General features: G+C 44.7%; 1 protein-coding gene across 6 annotated transcripts in view; it reads left to right on the forward strand.

Moving 5' to 3' along the window:
* syt1a (synaptotagmin Ia) overlaps nt 1-19,899 on the forward strand; it is a 200,501-nt gene that overhangs the window by 167,212 nt on the left and 13,390 nt on the right. For 5 of the 6 annotated variants that reach the window (XM_042300374.1, XM_042300369.1, XM_042300371.1 and 2 more), the window contains 4 exons: nt 2,055-2,180; nt 9,342-9,509; nt 12,777-12,944; nt 16,287-16,404. In XM_042300374.1, the coding sequence (XP_042156308.1) occupies nt 2,055-2,180; nt 9,342-9,509; nt 12,777-12,944; nt 16,287-16,404 (580 nt within the window). The remainder of the gene's footprint in view (nt 1-2,054; nt 2,181-9,341; nt 9,510-12,776; nt 12,945-16,286; nt 16,405-19,899) is intronic. The other variant, XM_042300373.1, reaches the window with a different exon arrangement.

Here is a 19,899-nt window from a genome sequence, read left to right on the forward strand (position 1 = left end):
TACACAGTCTGATAAGGATGGAGCTCCACAGGTTTCATCTGATTCATACCAAAGAGCTTTAGTTGACAATTCTTTGATTTGTAGAGGCCTCTGCCTTGTGTCCTTGTTCCTAGTGACAGTAAGCTTTATAATAACACTGATTTATCTTAAACTTATACCCATAGAATTACAATGACTTCAATCTAGAACTAGATACACAACTTTTCCTGTGCTGATTTAGGAGCTGCTACGACTACACGTCAAGCAATTAGGCTACGCACTGCCAATACAACACCCCTATCGGTTCCGTATGCAACACACCTATTGGTTAGATATTCTAGAGGCGGGGCCATGGGCTCCCGAGCGGTCATTTCTCCTGGTGTGCCCAGACTCTTGTGTTAACTCCTGTGTGTGGTTGTTTTAATGTGTGTTTCTTCCTTCTATGTCCTCCTTATCTGTGTTGTGTCTGATGACTGTGCGGGATTGTCACTGGCGGTAGGTTCCCAATTGTTGTTGGATCCTCCTTAAGCCTGCTGCTCTGATGTTTTGATAGCCTCTTGACAACAACTTACCCCTATAGAACCAAATATATGTAACTATGCATACAGTACATGTATATCTGCTCTATATATGTGCGTAGTCTTGCACATGCACATATATATGTATGAAAGAAGCCCTGGGCGCGCTTTAACAAGGTTGAACCACACTGATTCTCCATCTGGGGCCTTTTCAATCTTTGCTTTTCATTTCAAAACGAAGATGTGCCTATAAGCTAAAGTAGAATGGTTAAGTTGCTAGGTTACTGCTTTTGAAACCTGTAGTAAGGTTTAGACATACAGTAGCTTTACGTTTCACATACATTCACCTGAAGCCAACAGGCAGATTGACTTGACTTTGACTTAACCCAGTAAAATACCTAATACACATTGTGGGTGTTGAACATGGCTGTCTATTCTGCTGTACTCCTCTCCTCTCTGTGTGCAAGCAATAACGAACAAATAATTACATTTTTTAGAGTTTTGCTTAGGGAAAAATTGACTATAGGTTTGCTTGCACCAGGAGGGGACTCAGATGGGCCGTACAAATTCCAAACAAATCAATGTTGTTCAGCCTTGATGCTTTCACACCAGCAACCTGACCATCACCATGACAACCATGACAACATCTCTTATCAACACCTACCTACCTACTGCTGGCATGATGCTTATAGCTTCCATCGGTGTGGGGGTAACACATGCAGCTGAGGGTTCTGACAATGCGATTGTGTCTCCTGATGGGTGATTGATAAGTAAACTGAGAATGTGGGGGTCACAACCAGAGTACTGTTCTGTTTACTGAGAATGCCCTGCATGCAACAATGACAGTCTGACAATGTCTGACCTTTTGGAAGGCAACTTTGACACTGAATGTACTTGAGAGCTAGTTTTTGCCTCTTTAATCGCATGCTTATCAATAACAAACTGACTGCCCCCCTGCCTCGAACCCGCCTCTCCCCCATCACTACCAGCATCCCCTCAGAACCAGGCTAGCAAAGGAAAACTCACTCCTCATCTTCTTCCTCTTCTTCTTCTTCTTCACTCGCGCCATCTCTTGACATTTCCTTGTTGATTTGTTTTGCACCACAGACTGATCTTCTTGAAATAACATCAAGGGAATTGTCATTTGTGGTTTGCAGAAACGCTCTCTCTCTCTCCCTCTCCTTTTCTCTCTCTCTCTCTTCCTCTCCCTCCATCCCTCCTCTGCCTGCCCATTACTCTCATCTTTTGGCTCTATCATTTGATCTCTCTCCCCCCTCGCCCCCTCAGACCAAAACACCCACAGATTGATTGAACCGCATCAAGGGTCCCGGCCCAAGGCTAGCGCATCACCGAGCATGTCCTGGTGTTAACAGCTGTGGTGTTTTAGTGCTTACTCCCCCCATTATAATCCCCCGAAAGAGAGGCAGCTTTTTTCAGGAGACAGGCCCGCTGGCACACCCGCTGGCAGGCCCGGGGCGGGGCAGGGCAACAGCCGTCTAAGGGGCTGGCACAGGCGGCACACGGAGGGCACTGACTGTTGGTGGGTGTCTCCTTCAGGCCTTGAAGGATGAGGATGACGCTGAGACAGGCCTGACCGATACGGAGAAAGAGCCCGAGCCCAAGGAGGAAGAGAAACTGGGCAAATTACAGTTCAGCCTGGATTACAATTTCACCGAGAATACGGTAAGGGTCCGCCTCTGATATCCAGTCTCACTGTCGTTGTCGTTGTTATCCGAAAGGTCTCTCCTTCGTAAGTATGGTCACCACCATCTTCCTCTGTGGTTGGTCCATCGACTCAATCCATTTTTAAAAAACACTGAGAAAATGTTGCCTACCCAGGTAATGCAGAACCTACTCCTACTGTTCATTGTTGTAACACCACTGTTTATAATGAATGCCTATAACTGCAGCATGCTAACCAGAGCTTATCAGATACACCTCACCAGAGGATCACGGTGGTTGGGTTGGTTTGTGAATGAATCACTCCTCCTCTCGCAAACAATCCCATCTTGGGATTTCGGTATTTCTGGGTTTACTGTTTTTTTGTTGTAAAAGTGCCTTCTTTCGGCCTTGACGGGAACACAGTCCCCTCTAGAATACATCTGCTGTATTTTTCCCTCCGTCTGGGTTTTAAAAAGCAGGGCGACTTGAGGAGCAGACCAACTTCCAGATGTGGTGTGACAGATCACAGAGGAGGGTGGAAGGCAGCGTGGAGAGGAAACTCTGCTGTCCTTCACTGAGGCCCTGCTAACTCCCTGTCAATAACAGAGCCGATGGACAGCCTGAGATTAGCCACTCACACTCATCTGTCACTCTGTCTCTCATCCATGTGGCCAGGAGTTTTCAGTGGCTCACTGGGTTAGAGCATGGTGCTAGCAACACCAGGGTTGTGGGTTCAATTCCCACATGAGCTGGATGGAAAGTTCTCTGTGGATTGCTTTGTCACTTTGGGTGAAAGTGTTCGCTGACCCGCCATATTATATTTTCCACACGTTCGGAACATTAGAGATTCTCCACACGCATCACAACTTTCCCCTGAAAGACCCTCAAGCACTCTGTTTGTCCTTAAATGAAAATGCTTTAGCGAATGTAGTGACGGTAACAGACAGAAATGATGCTAATCATGAGGATTAATAATCACAATAATCCCTCACGCACTCAGTTGTTATGGCCATAATAGTCATTATATAACTCAAATATATTCTGATAAAGAGCCTTATTACCACTTAAGACTAATGCACTAACTGAATACTAGTCACATTACTTATTTTATATATTGCGTCTAATATAGCTTTCTCCATTCCCAGTAGTTTACTGAGCTGTCATGCAGTGTAAAACAATACCAGCCTGTTCTGTTCTGTGAGACTGTGATTACAGTGGTCCATTAATAATAAGCACCGTAATTCCATAATGGATCCATAATGAATGGATGGCAGTTGTCACTGTGTGTGTGACAGACACCTGGAGCATTGGGCCCATGGCTCACTGACAGTACCCAGCTCTGAGGCTGAGAGACAAGCCAGGGAACCAGGGACTATTGTCAGTCTGACCCACTTTCAGTTCAGCAGCAGCTACAGCAGAGAGGCACAGAGCCCCCTACTCACTCAGCTCCTGTGTCTTCAGATCAGGTCCACAGAGTAGATGCAATCACAGTAAAAAGACTGCCCTAGTCTGAGGAAGAGTGGCTGGCACAGGTGATTGTTCCACTAGTTGTTCTCTTGTCCTCTGCTGAGGACTTTGGGTGGGAGGAGGAGGGGGTGGAGGAGCAGGGGGGACAGGAGGGCTCTCATTTTGTTTAAAGGTAATCTCCCCTTCTCAGCTCAGTAGAGCAGGGCCTCTCTCTGAATGGAGGAAAGAGAAAGACCTATGTGGTCAAATGTCTCCACCTGTTTCTGTTAGTTAAGCACCAGTGATGGCTACTGGCCCAGGCCTCTATTAGAATGGGGTTTTGGGGGTTTAATGAGAGTGGCAGCTCCACCAGCAGCTTCACCACAAATGATCCACAAAGGAGCCAGAAAGGGAGACATAATATGCTATTTCCCTCTTTCAACATCATATTACTGTCCCTTTTAATGGGACGAAAGGAGACCCTCTGGATTCATAACAGAGAGTTTACCGTCTCCATTATATTGGGTGGGAATAATTAAAACCACCGTTTTCCCCATTACCTTTCTCTGTCTTTCCTAATGTACTTCTACCATTGACCTCTGAAAGAGAATACATTCTCAGAGCTTCCTGCAAAAAGCAAGAGAAGACAGGAGGAATATGACAGCTCCTTTCACGTCCCCTTGGGGCTTTCACTTTCTCCTTTGAAGTGTGCAGTGTGCAGTGTGGCTATGTGGAGCCGTAGGGAGGGACCAGGGAGGGAGTATCGGAACAACTCCTTTCAGGACGTGCTTACTCACAATTGTAGGTGCACACCATTCTCCAGCCTCCCGTCAGCGGCCAATATCACACACACAGGGAAGGGTTACGACCCGGCAGGCCCTTCTCTGTGACAGGACACTGCCCCTCCGTTAAACACACACAGGTTTACAGACCTGGGGAATGTGAAAGAAGCCAGAGCAGATGTTCAGTATCGTGAGGATCATATCATAACACAAACACAGAATGGAATAGTACCCTTTTAATAAATCATTGTATTAGTACCCTTTTAATAAATCATTGTATTAGTACCTTTTAATAAATCATTTTATTAGTACCTTTTAATAAACCAGTTTATTAGTACCCTTTTAATAAATCATTGTATTAGTACCTTTTAATAAACCAGTTTATTAGTACCTTTTAATAAACCAGTTTATTAGTACCTTTTAATAAACCATTTTATTAGTACCTTTTAATAAACCATTTTATTAGTACCTTTTAATAAACCAGTTTCTTAGTACCTTTTAATAAACCAGTTTATTAGTACCTTTTAATAAACCATTTTATTAGTACCTTTTAATAAACCAGTTTATTAGTACCTTTTAATAAACCAGTTTATTAGTACCTTTTAATAAACCAGTTTATTAGTACCTTTTAATAAACCAGTTTATTAGTACCTTTTAATAAACCCTTTTGTTAGTACCTTTTAATAAACCAGTTTATTAGTACTTTTTAATAAACCAGTTTATTAGTACTTTTTAATAAATCATTTTATTAGTACCTTTTAATAAACCAGTTTATTAGTACCTTTTAATAAACCAGTTTATTAGTACCTTTTAATAAACCAGTTTATTAGTACCTTTTAATAAACCATTTTATTAGTACCTTTTAATAAACCATTTTATTAGTACCTTTTAATAAACCAGTTTATTAGTACCTTTTAATAAACCAGTATATTAGTACCTTTTAATAAACCAGTTTATTAGTACCTTTTAATAAACCATTTTATTAGTACCTTTTAATAAACCAGTTTATTAGTACCTTTTAATAAACCAGTTTATTAGTACCTTTTAATAAATCAGTTTAGTAGTACCCTTTAATAATCAAGTTTCAGTGGTGGAAAAAGTACCCAATTGTCATACAACTTAAAATACTACTTGAGTAAAAGTCCAAAAGTATTTGGTTTTAAATATACTTAAGTATCAAAAGTAAATCTAATTGCAAACACATACTTAAGTGTCAAAAGTAAAAGTATAAATCATTTCAAATTACTTCTATTAGGCAATCTAAACGGCACAATTTCTTGTTTCTTTTAATTTACGGATAGTCAAAGGCACACTCCAACACTCAGACATAATTTACAAATGAAGCATTTGTGTTTAGTGAGTCTGCCAGATCAGAGGCAGTAGGGTTGACCAGGGATGTTCTCTTGATAAGTGTGTGAATTGGACCATTTTCCTGTCCTGTTAAGCATTCAAAATGTAACGACTACTTTTGGGTGTCAGGGAATAATCTAAAAAGTAGATTATTATTATTCTTTAGGAATGTAGTGGAGTAAAAGTTGTCAAAAATATAAATATTAAAGTAAAGTACAGTTACCTCAAAAAAACTACTTAAGTAGAACTTTAAAGTAATTTTACTTAAGTACTTTATACCACTGTCCAGTTTAGTTGTACCCTTTAATAATCCAGTTTAATAGTATGTTTAATAATCCAGTTTAGTAGTCCCCTTTAATAATCCACTTCAGTGTAGCTGTTGGCCCTTTTGTACACTTGACTCAACTGGTCCCTCTGAGAATATTCAAATATGATGAAATATTCAGCTAGTCTGAATCTGACTGTTTAACTCTTGACTGCGGACATTTGTCCTGTACGTGTTGTATTAAACAATAGAGGTGGTTTCACAGCAGAATATCTGATTTGAGTTTTGTAATAGTTATTGATTGATTGTTTCTGAGTGGTCCAGTTACAGTTTTTACTTAAATTGTCTTGAAAATCTATGGCAAGACTTGAAAATGGCCGTCTAGCAATGATCAACAACTAACTTGACAGAGCTTGAAGATTTGTACAATCCAGGTGTGCAAGCTCTTAGAGATGTACTTAGAGTGACTCACAGCTGTAAACACTGCCAAAGGTGATTCTAGCATGTATTCACTCAGGGGTGTGAATACTTATGCACATGACATATTTCTGTATTTAATTTTCATACATTTGCTAACTTTTCTAAAAACATGTCTTCACTTTGTCATTATGGGGTATTGTGTGTCGATGGGTGAGAGAACAAAACATATTTCATATTTCATACATTTTGAAGAACATACAGTACATGTACAGTATCTTAGTCGTTCCCTTTTGGTTGCTTTAGCTTTATGTTCAAACTACACTGAGTGTACAACATATGAGGAACACCTGCTCTTTCCATGACATAGACTGACCAGGTGTATCCTGCTGAAAGATATGATCCCTTATTGATGTTACCAGCTAAATTCACCTCAATCAGTATAAATGGAGAGGAGGAGACAGGTTAAAGAAGGATTTTTAAGCCTTGAGACTATTGAGACATGGATTGTGTATGTGTGCCATTCTGAGGGTGAATTGGCAAGACAAAAGATTTAAGTGCCTTTGAATGGGGTATAGTAGTAGGCGCCAGGTGCACTGGTTTGAGTGTGTCAAGAATTGCAACGCTGCTGGGTTTTTCACACTCAACAGTTTCCCGTGTAAATCAATAGTGGTCCACCACCCAATGGACATCCAGCAAACGGTAGGCCAGTGGTCAAAAATGGGTCATTGATGAAAGAGGACAAAGGATGCTGACATGAATTGTGCAGCGCAACAGACTGGCTACAGTTAGTCAACTGACAGTCAAGTACAACATTGGTGCCTAGAGACCCATAAAAGAATGAACAACTCATCGTACCTTGACACGAATGGGGTATGGCAAGCGACGTCTTTTCTGCGGTTGCAGTGTGCTAAGGAATGAAAACACTGAACACTGGAGAATTAGAAAATCGTTGCCTAGTCTGATGAATCCCGGTTCCTGCTGTTTCACGCAGATAGGAGGACTAGGGTATGGGTACATGCATCCATCATGCCACGTGATAACATTGCAGGCTGGTGGTGGTGGTGCGATGGTGTGGGGTGTGTATTCATGGAACACATTAGGCCCCTTGATAAAAGTGGAGCAACATTTGAATGCCGCAGGATATCTGAACATCATTGCCAATCAGGTGCATCCCTTCATGGCAGCAGTGTATCCATCTGCAAATAGATTTGTTTCTGCAGGATAATGCCCCGTGCCATAAGGCTAGGATTGTATAGGAATGGATCCACGGACATGACAGTGCATTCAGCTGACTGCAGTGGTCTGCCCAATCACCAGATCTCAATCCACATGAGCATCTGTGGGATGAAATGGAACAAGCTGTTCGAGGTAGAGATCCACTACCAGCCAACTTGACACAACTACGGAAAGCATTGTAGTCAATTTTTTGTTGGACTGGAAAAAATGCCTGGAATATAAAATAATGCTATTAACCAGTTACCATGCTTTTAAAATAATGGTTCTGTTCCAGAACAGTATAGATCACTTTCATTTTCAGTTCTGGTTCTGGTTCTGTTCCTCAAAAAAATTATTATCCGGATTTTGTTTAGTTCCAACCTCTGCTCAGTGTATATAACAAGAGTATAATTTATTTTGTGTTACAACAATGTTGTGAGAATGTTATGCATTAACATGGGTGCATTTTGGCACAATATCACCCCCATTGATGGAGGGGGTTCCATCTATGTTCCTTCCATGTTGCGTTCCTGTGCAGTGTACTTGTGCTGTGCGTGGACAGTGAGCTGAATTTGCTTTGGCCTCTGTATCGTATCATCACACAGTCATCCTCCACTCCCATCATCCTAAAAAAAATATGTATTTAACCAGGCAAGTCAGTTAAAGAACAAATTCTTATTTACAATGACGGCCTACCCCGGCAAAACCCGGATGACGCAGGGCCAATTGTGTTCCACCCTATCACAGTTGCGATTCAGCTTGGAATAGAACCAGGGTCTGTAGTGACACCTCTAGCACTGAGATGCAGTGCCTTAGACCACAGTGCCACTCAGGAGCCTACAGCTGGAGTCCCATCACCCCTGAGCCTTGCTTTAGCACTCTGATCTGAACTGCGAAAACACGGGTCACAAAATATGATGCGATCCAGCATCCATTGCTACGCCGATCCATGCGTTTTAATGGCAGAGGGTAGCCTTATTTCTCATGTTACAATAATCCATGCTGGCTGGCTCTGACAACTGCTGGAGAGCTCCATGGCTGAGTGCCCTGGTCCCCCTCCAGATTGCCAGTTGATGGCTGCCTGACAGGAAGTTGATTGACTGACTAGGAGGCCTCAATAGCCCTTGGAGGAAGCAGCTGTGACTGGCAGGTCAATCAGCCTCCCCTGCCCCCCAGCATGGTTATCAATTATCAGCTTGATGTGGTGGAGAACAGGCCAATCACTGCAGAGCTGACAGGTCCTGACCTCGACTGCTCGCCGCCTTAATGCTGCTTTGGCTTAAACCACCGTGGCTTTCAAAGGAGCATTACTTTTAATATCACCTATGGCCTGCCTCCATGATTTAAAATGTAAAGAGCTACAGATGAGAAGGTATGGTGTAGGTATGGATCCCTTTGTAGGAGATTACCGATGGGCCTCTTTCTCATAATTAAATCGAAACTATAGAGGCTCTTGACTTCAATTCTGCTGGTGATCGTTTTGAACCCATGACATGCCGCGTCTCTCCATCCTAGCGTTTTGCACCAGTGATGAGAATGGGGTTTATTCCAATTGAACCAAAGCTTGGTGCTCTGTTAGAATGGTGGTGGGATGACAGTCATATCAAGGCTCTGGTATTGCTGTGGGTAGTCTGGTATTGCTGTGAGTAGGACTGTAGTGCTGACTAGTCTCTGTTGTCTCCCCTCCACCCTTCCTCTCCTCAGCTCATAGTAGGGATCATCCAAGCAGCGGACCTTCCAGCCATGGACATGGGCGGCACATCGGACCCCTACGTCAAGGTCTACCTGCTACCTGACAAGAAGAAGAAGTTTGAGACCAAGGTCCACCGGAAGACCCTAAACCCCACCTTCAACGAGCAGTTCCAATTCAAGGTACTTATTCAAGGTATAAGAGTAGACTAGACAATACTTCACCCATGCAACTCTCAAACCTTGGCTTGTGCAGCAGTAGTAGTAGTAGTAGTAGTTGATGTTGTTGTAGTAGTATTAGTTGTAGTAGTAGTAGTAGTAGTAGAAGTAGTAAACTTTGTTATCCATAATAGCAACAATAGACATTTCTCAAGGAATAGGACAAATACACAATACACAAACCACACAGTAGTTTAAGCAGGTTGTGTTTGTTCGTTCTATGACCAAGTCATTTGCATGCTGTGGTGTGTTCGCTCAGGTAAGGTGTGTAGACATGGAGCAGCTGGCCCAGTAACAAGCTGCTGACAGACTGCCTCCTGGTCCACACAGCTGGCCCAGTAACAAGCTGCTGACAGACAGCCTCCTGGTCCACACAGCTGGCCCAGTAACAAGCTGCTGACAGACAGCCTCCTGGTCCACACAGCTGGCCCAGTAACAAGCTGCTGACAGACAGCCTCCTGGTCCACACAGCTGGCCCAGTAACAAGCTGCTGACAGACAGCCTCCTGGTCCACACAGCTGGCCCAGTAACAAGCTGCTGACAGACTGCCTCCTGGTCCACACAGCTGGCCCAGTAACAAGCTGCTGACAGACTGCCTCCTGGTCCACACAGCTGGCCCAGTAATAAGCTGCTGACAGACAGCCTCCTGGTCCACACAGCTGGCCCAGTAACAACCTGCTGACAGACAGCCTCCTGGTCCACACAGCTGGCCCAGGAACAAGCTGCTGACAGACAGCCTCCTGGTCCACACAGCTGGCCCAGTAACAAGCTGCTGACAAACTGCCTCCTGGTCCACACAGCTGGCGTAGTAATAAGCTGCTGACAGACAGCCTCCTGGTCCACACAGCTGGCCCAGTAACAAGCTGCTGACAGACAGCCTCCTGGTCCACACAGCTGGCCCAGTAACAACCTGCTGACAGACAGCCTCCTGGTCCACACAGCTGGCCCAGTAACAAGCTGCTGACAGACTGCCTCCTGGTCCACACAGCTGGCCCAGTAACAAGCTGCTGACAGACTGCCTCCTGGTCCACACAGCTGGCCCAGTAACAAGCTGCTGACAGACTGCCTCCTGGACACACAGCTGGCCCAGTAACAAGCTGCTGACAGACAGCCTCCTGGTCCACACAGCTGGCCCAGTAACAAGCTGCTGACAGACAGCCTCCTGGTCCACACAGCTGGCCCAGTAACAAGCTGCTGACAGACAGCCTCCTGGTCCACACAGCTGGCCCAGTAACAAGCTGCTGACAGACAGCCTCCTGGTCCACACAGCTGGCCCAGTAACAAGCTGCTGACAGACTGCCTCCTGGTCCACACAGCTGGCCCAGTAACAAGCTGCTGACAGACAGCCTCCTGGTCCACACAGCTGGCCCAGTAACAACCTGCTGACAGACAGCCTCCTGGTCCACACAGCTGGCCCAGGAACAAGCTGCTGACAGACAGCCTCCTGGTCCACACAGCTGGCCCAGTAACAAGCTGCTGACAAACTGCCTCCTGGTCCACACAGCTGGCGTAGTAATAAGCTGCTGACAGACAGCCTCCTGGTCCACACAGCTGGCCCAGTAACAAGCTGCTGACAGACAGACTCCTGGTCCACACAGCTGGCCCAGTAACAACCTGCTGACAGACAGCCTCCTGGTCCACACAGCTGGCCCAGTAACAAGCTGCTGACAGACTGCCTCCTGGTCCACACAGCTGGCCCAGTAACAAGCTGCTGACTGACAGCCTCCTGGTCCACACAGCTGGCCCAGTAACAAGCTGCTGACAGATAGCCTCCTGGTCCACACAGCTGGCCCAGTAACAAGCTGCTGACAGACTGCCTCCTGGTCCACACAGCTGGCCCAGTAACAAGCTGCTGACAGACTGCCTCTGGTCCACACAGCTGGCCCAGTAACAAGCTGCTGACAGACAGCCTCCTGGACACACAGCTGGCCCAGTAACAAGCTGCTGACAGACAGCCTCCTGGTCCACACAGCTGGCCCAGTAACAAGCTGCTGACACACTGCCTCCTGGTCCACACAGCTGGCCCAGTAACAACCTGCTGACACACTGCCTCCTGGTCCACGCAGCTGGCCCAGTAACAAGCTGCTGACACACTGCCTCCTGGTCCACACAGCTGGCCCAGTAACAACCTGCTGACACACTGCCTCCTGGTCCACACAGCTGGCCCAGTAACAACCTGCTGACACACTGCCTCCTGGTCCACACAGCTGGCCCAGTAACAACCTGCTGACACACTGCCTCCTGGTCCACACAGCTGGCCCAGTAACAACCTGCTGATAGACTGCCTCCTGGTCCACACAGCCTCTGTATGATCAGGATTCAAACAGACAGATGCAAACTTACATCTCTCCTTATTCTCTCTCTTTCTTGTTTTGATTTGGCCTAAATTTGAGCAAAACTTTCTCAGTTTCGAAAATGTGATTGTAGCTACAGTATCTCATCTGTGGAGGAAGAGTTGTGGTATTCATCCAGCAGTACAAAGAGCACAGGTGTTTGTCTGCAGCGAGAAATATGTAGCATATGTGGTTGCCAGATTGGTTAAATACCAGTAGCATATTTTTTTTGGAATTCAGAAAACATGGTAGATCTGTGAAGCTTTATTTATCCCACCGTCGCCTACTTGTAATCATAAGTGGCTCCATTATAAAAATGAAGGAGCTAGGAGTGTTCTTTGGTCGTGGTGGTGATAGTGTCAAGGACAAACTTCAGAAGTCTTATCTCTTTTCTAGCCAATCAGGCAGTTTGTCACCGTGTTGTAATGAGCTTTGTCTGGAAAACAGCTCAATTGGAGGCAATCAAGAATCAAATCCTAGACCCCACCCTCATCTCCTCTTCACATCCCCTCCACCAGCACCCCTTCCTTCGCCCCGGATCTTTGGCAGATAAGACTGCCTGCCGCCTGTCCGCCACACACAGGACTGGAGAAGGAAGAAGAGGAGGAGGAGTGGGGTTGATTGAGTTGTAATGCTCTAGAACCAGAACTTCCCCAACTCACGACGACTCTTCTCTATTCCTTGACAAGTAATACCAGTGCCTGGGAGTAGCTTTGATGCAACGTGCCAATCTGGCGGACATTTTGTAAAGCACCACTATCACCACTATCACCACTATGCTACTACAGTTGTCAACAATAGACTACTTCAATTTATCCTTTGTTTGAGATAAGTAAGTTCCACCAGAAGACACATGTTCGGACAGACTCTCTTCTAGTGATTATATGGTTCTCCCCAGGTGCCCTACGTCGAGCTGGGAGGCAAGACGCTGATGATGACGGTGTACGACTTTGACCGCTTCTCCAAGCACGACGCCATCGGAGACGTGAAGCTGCCCATGAACAAGATTGACTTTAGTCACGTGACCGAGGAGTGGCGGGATCTTGTGAGCGCCGAGAAGGAGGAGGTAAATAATATAATATATATACAACATATATAAGGTAATAACTCCGAGTTTACACATCAGAAACTCCTAATATTTTCTTCCCCAAAGTTACGACAGTCTGCATGGAGTGTTGTCACCAAGGTAACAGTTCATTTCTAGAAAATCCACGATCAGACATTTTATCACACGACAATCGTGTGACTATGTTAAAAATGTTGAAGAGTGAGCTCAGTGCCATACAGTAGTCCAGGGTATTCCATCTCTCTTCAAAAATGTCACGAAATCATCCCTCCATGCTTCTCATTCTATTAATAAAAGAGACATGGAGATACAAAATTCAAGGTAAATGTTATGGCGTGCAGCATTTAAGCGTGGGTTGCTAGGGGAACCTTGTTTTTAGCAGCACGCTAGGTTCATGTAAAGGTTCATTTTCACACCTGTGGTGCCAGAGAGTGGAAAGACATCCCAATCTGCAGCGTTGTTCCAGAACCAGACAGGCTACACCTGATCACTTCACGCAAAAGGCTTGAGACACTGTCGCCCTTAAAGTGGTAGTCGCTCACTTGAGTGGGCTTTCGCTGAAGGACCTTGAAACGTTTTGATTTGATTTGAAATGGCCACTTTCACCATCGTGAGCACCATCTTAAACACTATATGATTATACAAATGTTGAAATGGGATCATTATGCGAAGACTTTGAGGATAATGTGACACACCAAGCAACTTCTGTGGGTGTGTAAGAGACAATGGGGTCAAGAAGAAGTTCCTGTCCTCATTGAATGTGTGTAACAGTGACTGAAAGGAATGTTTCACACATCAGCCTCAGTGGCTGCAAATGATACCCAATGAGGTCCTAGCGGCTAGCTAAAGAGATGCTCTGAACAGCCCGTCCTCTAGTCTGGTCCCAGATCTGTTGGTGCTCTATAGCCAACTCCTATTTCTCCCCATGCTTCTACATTTGGCACGACCACACTAGACCAAGGGCAAAGTTTGTCCTTCAGAATAATCCCAATATCCACTCAGAAAAATGTATGGACACATTACCCATATCTATGCAAATATATGCATCCACAGAGAGTGAGAGACATGTTGACCCAAAAATTTCCTCTGGGGTATCATTTAAGCAATAAGGCCAGAGGAGGTGTGGTATATGGCCAATATACCACGGCTAAGGGCTGTTCTTATGCACGAAGCAACGTGAAGTGCCTGGATACAGCCCTTAGCCATGGAATATTGGCCTTATACGACAAACCCCCGAGGTTCCTTATTGCTTAATTCTAAACTGTGTGATTAGAGCCTTGAATGCTGATTGCTATACTGGTTGCACACGGAATTAGAACAGTAAAAACCTAAAAACAGCCCATGGCTGTGGTATATTGGCCATTTTCCACACATAATTACTACTTAATTATACCATGGTATTGTTGAATACTCGTTTCTGATTGGCTTGAAGGGCATTCTAGAGCATGGATTATTTCCCTATAATGCACGTTATATCAGCACTGTAGAATTCAATGGCTATAGTTCATTCTTACATGTTCTATGTTTGAGCTGCTTTTGAAAGCAAAAGTTGAATTGAAAACAGTATTGGCATTATTTAATTTGATTTTCATAATAGCAAGCTAGGACTAAACTGGCAAGTCTGTTTGTTTGGCTATAAAGGCAACTACTGTAACTATCTAGTAAACTCGCTATCTAGTAAACAGTGGATGTTGAACACATTTCTACCTGCAAATGAACACATTTGTAGCGGCAAATGTGTTAAATTATAGCCATGGTATAAAAGGGATCATCAACTTTGATAATCATCTGTTCTCTGGAAAATAATACAACTCCGTAAAAGCTGAGTTCCACGTCGTTCATTATTTTCCACAGAATGCATAGCCCCTTGTTGATTATCCACTACATATACAATACGTCTGTGGAAAAGATAAGGCGGCATTCGTGTTCACATCATTTTAAAATGAAGTCAAACACTGCCAGAATAACAGATGGATTCCAGATGAATTCAGAAGGAATCCAATCTTTTTTATGCGACACAATGACCAACATATCAAGGGGTTTCATAATCTGTTTGTTTCCGCCGTGACAATTGGATTTACCTGCGAACGTGCTTTGAAATAACACACGCCGGTGTTGACTGAGGGAACAACGGCTGTGTAACAGTGTTTATATCCTCCTCAACCAGGCGGGTCAAACATGAAGCTCTCTCGGGAGGAGAGGGTCTAGCAGCACCAAAGGCAGCGCTGGCCTTTCCCAGATATTTCTGGGATATATTAGACCATGATGGCTTCAGACAAGCATGATTTATATCTGGGGTTTTTTAACTCTCAGTCTCTCTGCCCACATCTCCCCGGGAGGAGTGTGTGTTTATGTTGATGAAGCTGGAGCCTCTGTCATTAAAGTGAGTCTATTTAGTCCCGTCGGCTCTGGGCTGAGTGTACAGGCCAGGCACGGCTAGATACACTGACTGAGTAATGGCAATCCAGGCTGAGAATAAATCTGCCCCATATACAACTCACATCTGGCAACCGTATTATATTCTCATCACATATATTTAGTATTAGGGAATTGGTCTTGGTTGTAATTTGATGAAAGACCTCTGGTATATAACACAAAAATTAATGTTCAGGCCTCCTTGGCCCTTGATTTATGAGGTCTATTCATAGTGGCTGTTTCCGATTATGTGTAATTCGAGTTGGACCTGGGACACTTATTGAGCATCAGTCTGTTCTACTTGTTAATATGTGTAATTCCAGAAATATAAATCCCATTTTGAGTCTGTTCACTCTGTGACTACGATTGTTTATTTCGATGTTGATGTGTAAGACACAAGGGAACGATTGATGACGTTCTGTCTCTCGGAACATAATTACAAATAATTTGTCAAATTGACCACAAGAAGCCCAAACAGATATGATATTTGACTAAAACATAAGAATTTCAAACCTTTATTACATTGGGATATGATAGCATATGTATCTCTATTATGTGTGGGAATAGTTGGGGACAGATTTACTAAATTAAAATCTCTTGGAGCTGAATTCCTGGTCTTTTGTTACATTATTTTATGCCCCCCCCCTCCAAACCAAAATTGCTCAGAAAACTTGGGGGGCCAAATTAATTCACCCAAGGGCCAAATTCAGCCCGCGCCCTACAAAGATCCAAGAAAAACAAAATGGGAAAATAGAATCCATGTGAAAGCGTTTATGCTTTTAGACTACACTCCCAAACCATGTGTCACTTCAGCAGACAACTTCATCCTTATTCCTAGCTATGGTCATGACTCCTCTCTCTCTCTCTCTCTCTCTCTCTCTCTCTCTCTCTCTCTCTCTCTCTCTCTCTCTCTCTCTCCTCTCACAGCAAGAGAAGCTGGGTGATATCTGCTTCTCCCTGCGATACGTGCCCACCGCTGGTAAGCTGACTGTGGTCATCCTGGAGGCCAAGAACCTGAAGAAGATGGACGTGGGAGGCTTGTCAGGTGAGCAGAGCAGAGCTGAGGGCCACAACAGATGCCTGAGGAACACAACAAGGATGGCCAGGCAAGATGATTGACAGCCAGGAGGCCTAAGAGGCATTTTACCTCCAGACCTGCTCTCACCTGTGTCATGTCCACTCAAGATGAGGGGCTGTCATTTTGAAACCCTTAGTCAAAGCCACTCTCTCCCTCTGGTAATGAACACTCTCAGGGTGTTATGTATTAGAAACTATTGTTTTGCCTCTCTGTTGTGGTGTTCTAGGGGTTTTGCTGAAGGCTTGGTGAGTCATTGTGGGGCCCAGTGTTTTGTCAGGTTGGATTTTGGGAAATTGGTGTCTGTTGGAGACTTTGAGCTCTGATTGTGCGCCGCTTTCGCTCCCCGCGCTCCCGCTGGCTTTCCACACGACAGGCTCATCTTTTGTCTGAAAACGCATATTCGGCAGCAATCACTTCAGTGTCTCCTATTTTCCTGCAGCTATTTCTCTCAAACAACAACAGTCCCCTACCAATCATTGCCCACCATTGTATCGGCAGGAGATAACAGAGGGCATCCGAAGTAACTAATGTATATCTAAAATCTACCTACAAAATGTGGACAGCAATAGAAATGGCATTTTGTCCTCCAGAACAATGCCAATGTGATGCTAACAGAACACGTGATTAGACCCAGGTACTCCAGGGATCAGTGGTGTGGGTGGTGGTTACTGGGCTCCACTGTGCAGACCTGCTGTTGCGTGGGAGAAAATACACATGGACAGTAATGATTGCAGTGGGCACTAATGAACACCCTGCTTTATGTTGGTGGGAGAACCCATAGGGACTACACTGAAGTAACGCTTTGGAAAGTCACCTGGCCATGGATCACTAATGCACCTGTAGAGGCTCATAGATAGATAGAACACATTTCTAATGAATTGACCAACTCTGAAAAGCAAGCCTGACGCCATGGTAACAGAATGTTCCATTTGCGATAGTGACCATGCATGCACGCACACACACACACACACACACACACACACACACACACACACACACACACACACACACACACACACACACACACACACACACACACACACAACACATGGCACACATGTGTGTGCACTGCAGAGAGTGTGTGTACTGAGTAATCCATCTAGTATTGAGCAGCTTCCCATCCATCAGTGAGCAGGGGGAAGAACTCTCCCTGAGAGCCAGAAAACACCATGGTGGATACCAGACACTCTCCCATGATGCTCCCCTCGGGAACATCACACCACCAATACTGTTCTACACAGAAAGGTGGACAGGAGAAAGTTTTTGTTGATGCTCTGCTCAGAGATGAGCAAAGAAATCTAATTTTCTAAATCTCTGTTCTTTCCTCTGGGAAGGAGGGCTATGTTGGCGCGGGCCCCTTCTAGCAAGCAGAGCCAGCTATGTGTTTTTCCTGCATGGTCCTGTCGAGATGGCACATTCAGGAGCTAGAAATAAGAGCCCATTTGAACCATTCATCACTCCACCCCCACAAAGAGCCCCCCCCCCAGCCCCCAAATCCCCCCTTCCACAGCTGGGTCCACCCCACCCATCCCTTCTCCCTGGCTCGCTCCTATCAATTCCTTGGACCATTTTTAATCCCCTATCCTCCTCTTCCTCCCTGTCCTTCCTCCTCACCATAACCCTCTCCAGGCTGCAGTTACCATGCATCTAGTCCATTCTCCCTCCCCGTGCCTCACAGCCTAGCAGGCCATCGGTACATAACACTCTCGCCTGGTTTTGACTGGAATGACAATTACAGGAGATATTGTTTGACTTTCATGTTCCCCATTGAAGTCCCAAACAGTAGGCTAGATAACAGGCGTCTTGTTCCCACTCACACAGCTTATTTCGACACTCATGTTTTTGATGTCAACCGAACAATGAATAAGGTAGTAAAAGCTGAACACAATGACAGCAATTTTACATTTTTTAAATGTCATCGGAAAATTGAATTGAAGAATAGCTTGTGCTTGGCTTGTTTTGTTCAAGTTTTGAAAGAGAGCGTTGTCATTCCTTTTGAAAGGAGCCAATACTCTGGTATCTCTCTCTCTCTCTCTCCGCCTCTGGGTTTGACTAACCAAATAAACAAATACCAAACAAGCATAATTCCTGTACATGCTTAGGACAGAAAATATTGTTTTGGACACCTGTACCTGACAAAATTTTGTTCCAATTTAGTTTTTCTAACAAGATATCGCAGAGTAGTATATCTCAGTTAGCCCATTGTTTGAAGAGTCAACTTCTCCAGAAGGGTGTTTTTGCCAGGAGAATAGACGTCAAAGCCTGGCAGATAGATGAAATAACACGCGTGTATATAATAACAATAATTAGTGACTATCTCACGTCGTGACACAGCCAGAACTAGAGGAGGAGGACAAGTAATTGATGGTCTGGGATTGGTCCTTTTCTCCACTGCTGTCCTGTTTATCGAGCCTAATTACTGCTCAGCAAACGAGACACCTCTATTTTCATTCAAATATGTATAATTATTCATAATTCTTCTGATTGCCCCAAATAATCGTAACAGCCAGAATCGCTGTATCATGCTGTGCAGCAAAACTTGTTTTAAAAGAGCACCTAATCTAATCATTGATAGAAGTTCTCAGCTGAGCCACTCCTGAATCACAGTGGAAGGTTTATTTTTTGTTAACAACCTCCTTCTTTATCGTAACAGAACTATATCCCTGGAGGGACTCTTATAATACAGTATATACCATACAATGCATCGCAGGCAAGATACTTGTGTCTTTCTCATAATCTTTGCTGAAGATGTACAGGTAACCTGTATTATAGACTCAAGGTGAGTCCCTATATTTAAGCACAGTATATATTGTGACAATGGAACAACTCTCACTGGTATGACTCACCACAGGAGAGAGCTTCAGTACCCGTGGAATTAAAATAGTTATCACTTCTCGAGGCCGCAGGGCTCTTCACCGGCTGTGTGCAGCAATGTGATAATGGCCTATTTCTATGGGTGTACTTCTCTCTCTCTCTCTCTCTCTACCTCTCTGTCTCTCTACCTCTCTCTCTCTCTGTCTCTCTCTCTACCTCTCTGTCTCTCTACCTCTCTCTCTGTCTCTCTCTCTCTCTCTCTGTCTCTCTCTCTCTCTCTGTCTCTCTCTCTGTCTCTCTCTCTACCTCTCTGTCTCTCTACCTCTCTCTCTCTGTCTCTCTCTCTCTCTCTCTGTCTCTCTCTCTCTCTCCGTCTCTCTCTCTCTCTGTCTCTCTCTCTCTCTCTCTCTCTCTGTCTCTCTCTCTCTCCGTCTCTCTCTCTCTCTACCTCTCTGTCTCTCTACCTCTCTGTCTCTCTACCTCTCTCTCTCTCTCTCTCTCTCTCTCTCTCTCTCTCTCTCTCTACCTCTCTCTCTCTGTCTCTCTCTCTCTCTGTCTCTCTCTCTCTCTCTCTCTCTCTACCTCTCTGTCTCTCTACCTCTCTCTGTCTCTCTCTCTACCTCTCTGTCTCTCTACCTCTCTCTCTCT

The sequence above is a fragment of the Oncorhynchus tshawytscha genome, linkage group LG17 (genome assembly GCF_018296145.1).
Source record: "Oncorhynchus tshawytscha isolate Ot180627B linkage group LG17, Otsh_v2.0, whole genome shotgun sequence".
Taxonomy (NCBI): Eukaryota; Metazoa; Chordata; class Actinopteri; order Salmoniformes; family Salmonidae; genus Oncorhynchus; species Oncorhynchus tshawytscha.